Genomic DNA, 9221 nt, shown 5'->3' with positions numbered 1-9221 from the left:
CCTCCTCTCCCATCGTTCCAAGCTGTGACTCTGAGAGAGAGAAGATAAAAAGAATTGGTCCTAGCAACTTCAAAACAGGGCCTTCAGCCAGACCTGCTCCCTGCCAAGGGTCACCCCACAGCAGGACATGTTGGGAGGGCAGTCTGGCCTGTGAGGGTAGTACAAAAGCACAGAGGGGTGTAGAGTTTAGGGGACCTCGCCACTCCTGAACCTGGTAGAGCCTGTTGCTGCAGCTGGACCACCAGAGGGTTCTGGTCACGGGCACACAGCACTTCCCAAACCATTCATCTATCAAACCCAGGTGTGTGTGGAACAGATTCTGAATCCCCACCTCTATGACTGTTTATCTTTCCTGGTAGAACCCATGTCAGGCTGGAGAGATGGCTCGGGGTTTAAGAGCACTGGCTTCTCTTCCAGAGACTCCAGAGAGTCCAAGCACATGTGTTGTGTCTCACAACCATCTGAAACTCTAGTTCCTCCTCTGGCCTCCAAAGGCTCCAGGCACACATGTGATGAGCAGACACTCCTGCAGGCAAAGCACCCGCACATAGAATAGAACTAGAAGTCATCACCTAAGCTACCAAAGAAGGTATTGGAACTTCAGGCTCCAGCAGCCACATTTAAACCCTGTTCTCCTGCAGAAGCCTCCCTATCCCCTAGCTAGACACTCCTTAGATTTAAGAATCAACTTGAGCCGGGCATTTGCAGCATAGCTGCATCCTGTACAAGCCTTTGGCCCTTTAGAGTGGGTTCTGCCTCCAGGTTACTCAACACTGAACATATAGAAACACAGTTACAATGTCGGTGCTATGGGATTAATGCCAAACACTGAGACTGGGAAAGAGAACTTTCATTCCCCAAGCCTATCACCCCAACCCTTCAGACTCAGCCTGTGGAAGAGAGGGAAGAAGCCATTTTGGGAATGTCTCATGTCTTCCCTTCCCCATGATATCCCTATCCACAAAAGCTCCCTCTCTCTCTCTCTCTCTCTCACACACACACACACACACACACACACACACTTTGCATAAACACATACACACTACCACCACCACCACACCATCTCCACCTTTTTAGGATGCTTAGTACAAGTAAACAGTCTACAGGTAGACAGTCTTCAGGTTGTATCTAGGTCTTCCCTCCTTGCCCCAAGAACCAAAATGTGGATGCCACAGGTTGGACCCATGGAGGCAGTCAGCATGCTTGACTGTGTCTCCATCCTGGGGACACAACCTCCTACAGCTTTTCTCCCAGTAGTAGCCAGAGTTCATTCTGAGGCTATCAGCTCACAACCTCTCGGGACAGCCCCTTTCCTCCAGATTCCTAAAGAACAGTTCAAAGCAGGCAACCGAATGGCTTCCAGCCTGCACTAATCCTCAGGGGCTGCCCCTTCCCCGTGCCAAGGACATTTTAATAGAAATGATTCTTCCCCCAGTGCCCAAGTTCTAGGAAGCAGGCTTGAGGGTATATGTGGGCACAGGGTTGGCCTTGGGCTGAAGAGCTGGATGGTTTAGAGGTGCTGGGATAGGAGGATTAAGCTCAAGACCTGCAAGGGAGTCTTGCATCTCTCCGGACCACAACTTGCCCCTCTGTGAAAATGATGAGCTGAGCCCCTACAGACGCTCATGATCATCCTAGCTCCCCTTTCCCCCTCAGCCTCCCTGCCTGTAGGTTTTACCTTCTCCTGCCACTGTGGGTGTACACCACACACACACACACACACACACACACACCAGACACACCACACAGAGAGGATGTGATTTTAATTTGCTTTATTTAGTTTGAAAGGTAGCAAGTTGTTGTGGGAATGCAGAGGGACTAGCTGGACCAGTGCTGTCCTACACTCACAGACAGGAAACAAGCGGGGCCCTACAGGTCTGTTGTGCTGAGCTCCCTGCAAGGAAAGAAATGAACAGTGAGGAAGGACAGCCCTTGTCCTCTGAGACCCTGGTTTCCTTCCCCCTCCTCCAGATGCCCACTTTCCAGACCTGCCCTTAGCTCCAGGGATCTGAACAAGGAGTCAAGCCAACCAGGGGACTGGAGCACAGGGGAAGCTGCATCCCAGGGAGTCCAGCTGTGTTCGCCTCTTCCCTCTTCCCATACCTGGTAAGGACAGCTGGGATAAGCATGGTACCTTGGTGGCTTGTAGCCCCTCTTTAGACAATGTCCTGCCCGCAGCACAAGGACCCAAGCCACTCGGTAGAAATACTGTTTTCTCAGGGCTCTCTCTCTCTCTCTCTCTCTCTCTCTCTCTCTCTCTCACACACACACACACACACACACACACACAGCATACCTAGGCCTGGTTTGCGTATTGATGTATCTGCGGAGCTGAGTTGCATATTGGGCCATCTGCTCTGGTGTAGCATAGTCCCCTGGGTACACTGGCTCCAATGGGGCTCCCCAGGCACCCTGCAGGGGCTGCAGCAGCAGAACCACCCAAGTGGATAGGAGAAACAGGGAGAGGCAGCAGTATGCGGTGGCCATCTGAGGAACAAGGAACAGAGTGGAGGCAGATTCATCTGCAGATTCTGCTGTGTCCCAGACCTACCTGGCCAGCCACTGCCCACCACACATTTTCCAAGCCAAGCCTCGGGACAAGGCAGACAAAGGAGCCACCGGCATCCACCACCTTCCTCCCCTGGAAAGCAAGGACCTTTACACAAACACACCCCCTCAATGATCAGGTCAGCAGCCAAAGGTTAGCCCTGGGCCGAGGAAACATAAAAGGCATAGCAGAGAAAGTGGGTATGAGAACTGGATACACAGGACTTATGACATTGATGCTTCTGAGGATGCAGGAATGACCAGGGCTGGTGGGAAACACAAGGTAAGGGACGCAGAATTCACTTATAAAGTAAAGGAACCAAAGTCTCTGACACTGTGGGTCCAGCCTTCCATGGACACATTCATACAGATATAGAGAGAGACCCAGAAAGGACATTAGGCCTCTTGAGAGCCCCAGTCCTACAAAGCACCAATTCCTACCCTCCTATCCCAGCGTCAACCCAACAGGTCCCCAGAGGCAGGGCAGGGTGAGCCCACTTACCTTGTGTGAGCAAGGGGGTGCTGGACCGCGCAGACACCTACCTCCTTTTGCACTGGTCTCCCTGCACATGGCTGTTCCCCTTTATAGTCCTCGGCACCCCCAGAGTCCCCGCCTCCTGTCAGCCTTTCTCACTGCCAGCCTTCAACCCAACTGCACTGTCTCCCTGGTACCTGCAACACGGGCATTGAGGTCAGAAAGAGGAAGGTGCCGGGGCAGTATTCTCGGGGTCAGAGCAGCACAGCACAGGGTAAATGAAACCGGACCACGACGCGGATCTCCTGTGGGGTCTGTATCCAGCTTTGGGCACCAGACCAGGTTTGATTCCTAAAGGACAGAGTCCTGACATGGTAACCCAAAGGTTCTAGTTGTTGGCCTGTGTCCAGCCTCCCCAGGGACAACCCCAGTCACCAAGAGCATTTCCTCAGGGCACAGATTGAGGCTGCCGCTCCAAGCTCCATCCCCAGCACGAAGAATGGAAGTCAGGCCTTCCCTCCCAGTGGACAGCTAGAATAAGGAGGGGACAGTGGAGTCTCGGATCCTCAAGTCACTGTGAAAGGAGTGGAGAGATCTAGCTGGTGCCTGCATAGGATGCTAACCAAGATCTGGTGGGCCACAGTTCAGAAAACACAGGGTTCATGAGGAAGGAGCAATTTCTGGTAGCTGTTTCCTGGCCCATCCCAGAGCTCTGTCCCAGGGGAGGGCTAAAAACTGGCAACACTTATAAGATTCAAGTTGTCAAAAAAAAAAAAAAAAAACAACCCACATTGTCATCCCACTGAACCCCTGCCAGGCCCTACTTGGCAAACAAGAAAAAAAAGGAGAAGAAATGAAGGAAGGAAAGAAGGGAAGGAAGGGAGGGAAAGAGAGAAGGAGGGAGGGAGAGAAGGAAGGAGGAAGGAAGGAAGGAAGGAAGGAAGGAAGGAAGGAAGGAAGGAAGGAAGGCGCACTCTGCCCTGCCCAGAGACCTCGGGTACCTAGGCTCAGACTGCATAGCTCATGGTTGGGACAGCTGAGCTTTGGAACAAGATCTAACAACAACCTTGAACTGGAACTCTCAAAGCATTGATTTTACTTCCTGCTTTCTCACTAAGGGGTGGGAGGCTCACAAAAGTGGGAACCCTTGTCCGAGACTCAACCCCAATTCTCACAGTCAGCCTTCAGTTCCTCCTGAGAGCATCCCCTGGTGAACACCACTGTCTTCTTCATGTTCGGTGTCCTTTCCCCAGTCAAGACCGCTCCCCTGCTCAGGTCAAGAGGCATCGGAGTGGGTCCTGGAAATGCAGGAAGTGATTAGAGGAAAGAAGGTGACAACCAGGCGCGGTGAGGTTAGAGGTCAGATAGGCTTGACCCCAATTCCTGCCCCTGCCGCGTCCCTCTGTGTTGTCCCTATGTGGTCTGGAAAGTGAGGATCACTGCGCCCATCCCCCAGACAGAGAGAATCAAGGAGCCTGTTCCTCTCAGTTTTCATGTATTGTAACAAAAAGAACACGAACGGCTCGACAGATAGCTGACATTCCACAAAGTAAGCAGAGTTTATTTTTTAGCAAGCCTGGACCTTTCTCTGGATTTACTTTTCCCACTATGCAAAACCAGTGGCAAGTCCCAATTCGAGGCCCTGCACTGTGTGGGAGCGACTACAGCCGCCACCAGGGGGCGTCTGGCTCTGGCACCGGTTTTAAAGGTCTGTGTTTTCTTGGTCTCCCAGCCTCAAGGGATCTGTTCTGGCCTCTATTCAAGGTGAAGGACCCTCACCAAACAGATTGAATTCGGGGGCTGGTTCTAGTGCAGGAACTATTTACAGTTTGTCACGCAAGTCAGCCAGCTTTGTCTGGTCCCAAGAAGTCAGAGCTGCTCCTCAAATGTCAACCAAACCTGAGGCTTTAGATTTTTGCAACAACAGATACCAAGGTCCTTGCAGGCGGTGACAGTCCTGGAGGAGGAGGTAGTGCCTTCTAAATACTATGTCCCCATCTAGAACACAGAGATAGCTCCTGCTGGCCTTCATGGGTTCCTGCAAGGCTTGCATGAAGCCTCCGGGAAGGCACATGTCCTTCCCAGCAGACAGACTAGACTGACCGAGATGCTATGTCCCCTGCTAGCCACATGTTCTCTGGACTGGGAAGATGGCTACTGGGCGCTGTGATAATGAGATCAGGAGAGGGACAGCCCAGAAACATGGGAGCGAAGGAAGAAGACCAAGGAGCAAAGTGCAGAGGCCCCACGTACATCCTCCAGGACAGGAGTTTGACCAGGGTCCTATCCTCCATCACACCCTTTCCTGGCTCTCTTACAGTGAACAGGGCAAGCAGGAGTCATTTGCGGCACACGGTTTTGTTTCATTTTGTTTTGTAGTGTGGGGGGATGGGTACATGTGGATAGGGGTGGGTTGTGGGTGTGCAGGTGTGTGTGAGGGCTTGTGTATATGTGAGTGTGTGTACATGAGCACACCTCAAATGTTGTTCCTCAAGCACCATCCATCCATCACTCAGTGAGCCAGGGTCCCCCACTGAGGCCTGGGACTCACAGGCCAAATTGACTGGCCAGTGGGCTCCAGGGGTCCAACCGTCTCCACGGCGGTTAGGCTGGGATCATACTCCTGTGCCACTCTATGGCTGCCCTCCTCCGTGAGACTGTGGTTGGCCTGGGTCCCTTACACAGTGCATTGAGTACTTCACCAACTGATCTATCTATTTTTGAGGGACATCTCACTATGTCCTAAAAACTGTGATCCCCCTGCCTCAGCATCCCAAATGTGTCATCATGCTCAACTTGTACATATGATATGCTCTTAGGGGAACGAGGAAAGGGGGTCTACAAAGATCTCATAGGTGAAGAAGGATGCCCAGGCAACCTTTAATTATTTATCTTTTTAAGATGAAGTCACAGAGATTGGGAAGAAGCAGGTTATGGTCTAGGGATATATATATATCCCTTATCTAGGACTGACTATATTCCAGATCCTTCCTCAAAAGGTGCCTCGATAGGTGTCACTTTGGGCTGACAAGAAGGTTCAGCAGAATTTGAGTTCCATCTCCAAAACCTACTACAGAAGGAAGGAACAGCCCCTGCACACAAGTACCATGGCGCACACGTGTGCACACACGTGCATGCACACACGCACATACACACAACAGAATCAATATGGTACTACTATGTTGTGTGTAAAGCATATAATCAATGATCTAACACATAAAGATGTCTTTTGGAGCTAGGCATGATGGCGCATGTCTTTAATCACAGCACTCAGAAGGCAGAGGCAGATGGATCTCTGATGATCCCAGGCCAGCCTGGTCTACCCAGTGAATTCCAGGACATCCAGGACCACACAGAGAGATTCTGTCTCCAAACAAAACCGATGTGTGAGGCTTGCTGCCCAACCATGCGAGATTGACAGCCTGAGTTTGACCCCTAGAACCCTCGTAAAGGTTGAAGGAGAGGACCGACTACCCAAAGTTGTCCTTGTATCTCCACAAGCTGCGACACGTACAACACACACGACAAAAATCAATATAATTTTTAAAAAGAGCTTTCTGCAATGATGATTATTGTTACTGTCCTTGTTGCAGTTGTTATATCTAAGCTTCCTCCTGGCTCCTATATCGATTAAATTGACCAGTCCCAGATTAGACACCTGCTCAAAACTCCTCAGAGTGAACCAGAAGTAAAGCCACCTCACTGACGGTCGCCTGGACGCGTCACCTTTACACAGACTGTCTGTGGCCATGCATATGATTCATGCCAGGTCTCTTCTCTGTTGGCTGCAAACTGATCCCAGCTTCCCTGGGCAGACCAGCAGATGGGAACCACAGACACCAGCATCCAGACACACAGCTAGTCACTGCAAGCCTGGAGCAGTGGAGGGACACGGGGAGCACACTGGGTAGAAGAGGGGGTCTCAGGTAATGGCCATACTGGAGGGAGAGATGCAGAGGGACTAATTCCAGCAAGGGGAGTGAGGAATGGCTCTCGGAGGTGACCGTGATGCGAGAGGGGCTTTCCAGGCGGGAGAGGAAGAAAAGGCAGTGTGAGCACGGCCTGCCGAGACCAGAATCCATGCAGTTTACAACACGTTGAACCCCTGGGCTGCTGCTTCCTCCTCTCCCTTTGGGCCCTGTGAGGCTGAAGGGCAGCCCCAGAAGATGGGTGTGGAACCCCCATCATCCCCTATGCAGGAAGTGTTTTGTAGCAGAGGTCACTCTCCTTCCAGGGCCACCAGGCTGTAATGAGTCCTGCGTGCCTCCCCATCCACACAGTGTACCGCTCAGCCTTCCTGACTGACACCTTTTCTCTGGATCTGTAGCCTTGGCTTCCATATGTCCCCTCCCCCTAGCTCCCCAGTTCCCTCCCCAGGATAGGGTACATATGCCACCAGGACCACTCCCCATCCCAGCCCCAAGACCTAGGAACACTGGACACAAAGAGAAGGACACGTTTTATAGTGAGCAGGAGAGAGAGAGAGAGAGAGAGAGAGAGAGAGAGAGAGAGAGAGAGAGAGAGAGCTGGCTTCCAGAGAAAGCAAAAGGGTCTAATTAATGGGCCAATTAATGGGATACAAGATATCTAGGGCTCAGGTTAGACTACAGGTTAAATACCCACAACACTTTAGACCCCAGTGTTTAATAACGGGGAAAGAGAAGAATTGGGGCAGTCCCATGGCCTTTTCACCAGAAAAGCAGTTAGTGATAGAGATCGAACCTGCGTTCGACAATATGGGGAATTCCAGCTGTTGCTAAGAGAAAGGAGACCTCCAGAGTCCAGTTGCTCCTCCTGTTCAAGGACCGAGGAAGTGACTTATCTACCTCCTCACTCAACTACCTCTTTGGGTCTCTTCCTCCAGGGCCTCATCATAGTCCCTGTCCTCCTGTCCTCCATGGCCTTGGGACTAACACAGGGCTGCTCAGGGGAACTCCCTGAGAGTGACGTCTGGCCTTCTCCCTGCCACTCTCTGGCCCGCCCTCAACCGCCTCTCTCCTACCTGATCTGTTCTGGCCCCTGTTCAGAATCCACTCCACCCACCCTCGCAGGTTCCCTTCCCCCAGAGTGCTTTCCCAGGTCCTTTGGGAACCCCGGACTAGAAGCAGGTGTCTATGCTGAACTCTTCCAGCCCGTCCGTCATCTTTTTTCTTAGCCACCAGTGTTTTCTGAAGCTTGAGCCGCCACCTCCGCAAAAGCGAAAGGGACAGAAATATAAACACACACGCGTATTTTATGTGATATTTGCTTTTTATTTGGGGACAAGGCAATGAACACAGCCTTCAAGCCTGGGCACCCGGGACACCAAGATATGGAGTCCCCTCTTCGAACCAAATATGCAAATGAAGTCGGTATAGTTAGCACATCACGAAGGAGGGCTTGGGGTTTTCACCATTGGTAGGCACCTTCTGACCTGCAGGAGGGAAAAAAGTGAATTGAATAGGAGGTGTGAATGGGGGAGCCAGGGCACTCTCCAAGAGTTGTGGAGGAGCGGTGTTTTTTACCGAGACCGGACGGGGAGGTTCTCGCCATCGTCGGTGAAGAGCAGTTTGGAGAATAGAGCTTCCGGGACATCTCTTTTCCCATACCTGGGGGGCGGGACCACAAAGGGGCGTGGTCAGACCTCCAGGTGGAGCTGGGAGGAGGGTGAGAGGAGGGTGCAACCCGGGAGGCGGGGGTCCTTCCCTCCCCGCCCTCTCCAGAGCTCACCGCTGTCGGGTGACCAGGTTGAGGTAGTGGCGCAGGGAGGCGTAGTAGCGGCTCAGCTCCTCCGGGGAGGCGTCTTCCCCCGGAGCCTCGGGTTTGATGGGATAGGCGTCCACCAGCGCTCCCAGGCAGGCTAGCAGGACTAGCAGCATTGCGACCATGACGGACCAAGGCCTAAGCACCGCCACCATCTAGGAAGGGAGCATTGGCGGGTGGGCCATCCTGAGCCTCGGCCCTTCCACAAGGGAGGCTGCAGCTGCCTGCCGTCGGGTCCACGTCTCAAAGACCTATTTGTCTCAGTCACCAGACTCGCCTCATCTTCTCCCGCACTGCAGCATCTCTGACCTCAGTTTCCCCATCTATCAGACTACCATAAGCCCTGCCTGCCTCCCAACTCCCGCTAGTACCCAAAGAGGTAGATAAGGGAAGAAAGCAATGCTGACACCCGGGTTCCCCAGCTTCTCTACTTCTGCGCAGCTAGACCGTACCCATA

General features: G+C 52.5%; 2 protein-coding genes across 2 annotated transcripts; both read right to left on the bottom strand.

The window, feature by feature from the left end:
• Positions 1–1994: 1994 nt before the first annotated feature.
• On the bottom strand, positions 1995–2487 carry Ppy (pancreatic polypeptide). Its single transcript, XM_005369136.1, has 2 exons — positions 2297–2487; positions 1995–2103 (listed from the first exon to the last, which is right to left on the bottom strand). Exons 1-2 carry the CDS (start codon positions 2485–2487, stop codon positions 1995–1997), a joined length of 300 nt encoding a protein of 99 aa, XP_005369193.1.
• Positions 2488–8522: 6035 nt separating this feature from the next.
• Positions 8523–8919, bottom strand: Pyy (peptide YY). Its single transcript, XM_005369135.1, has 2 exons — positions 8732–8919; positions 8523–8610 (listed from the first exon to the last, which is right to left on the bottom strand). The coding sequence occupies exons 1-2, from the start codon at positions 8917–8919 to the stop codon at positions 8523–8525; spliced, it is 276 nt and encodes a 91-aa protein (XP_005369192.1).
• Between the last annotated feature and the right edge of the window lie 302 nt (positions 8920–9221).

This window comes from Microtus ochrogaster, unplaced genomic scaffold, assembly GCF_000317375.1.
Source record: "Microtus ochrogaster isolate Prairie Vole_2 unplaced genomic scaffold, MicOch1.0 UNK44, whole genome shotgun sequence".
In the NCBI taxonomy this organism is placed as follows: domain Eukaryota; kingdom Metazoa; phylum Chordata; class Mammalia; order Rodentia; family Cricetidae; genus Microtus; species Microtus ochrogaster.
This window is presented reverse-complemented; position numbering and strand designations above follow the sequence as displayed.

Bases quoted from the DNA above. Each gene is read 5' to 3' on its own strand.
- Ppy (XM_005369136.1), bottom strand. From the start codon at position 2,487: ATGGCCACCGCATACTGCTGCCTCTCCCTGTTTCTCCTATCCACTTGG. The intron at 2,104-2,296 runs GTATGCTGTGTG...TGTCCTTACCAG, and splicing joins AATACGCAAACCAGGCCTAG to GTATGGGAAGAGGGAAGAGG.
- Pyy (XM_005369135.1), bottom strand. From the start codon at position 8,919: ATGGTGGCGGTGCTTAGGCCTTGGTCCGTCATGGTCGCAATGCTGCTA. The intron at 8,611-8,731 runs GTGAGCTCTGGA...CCCGCCCCCCAG, and splicing joins AACCTGGTCACCCGACAGCG to GTATGGGAAAAGAGATGTCC.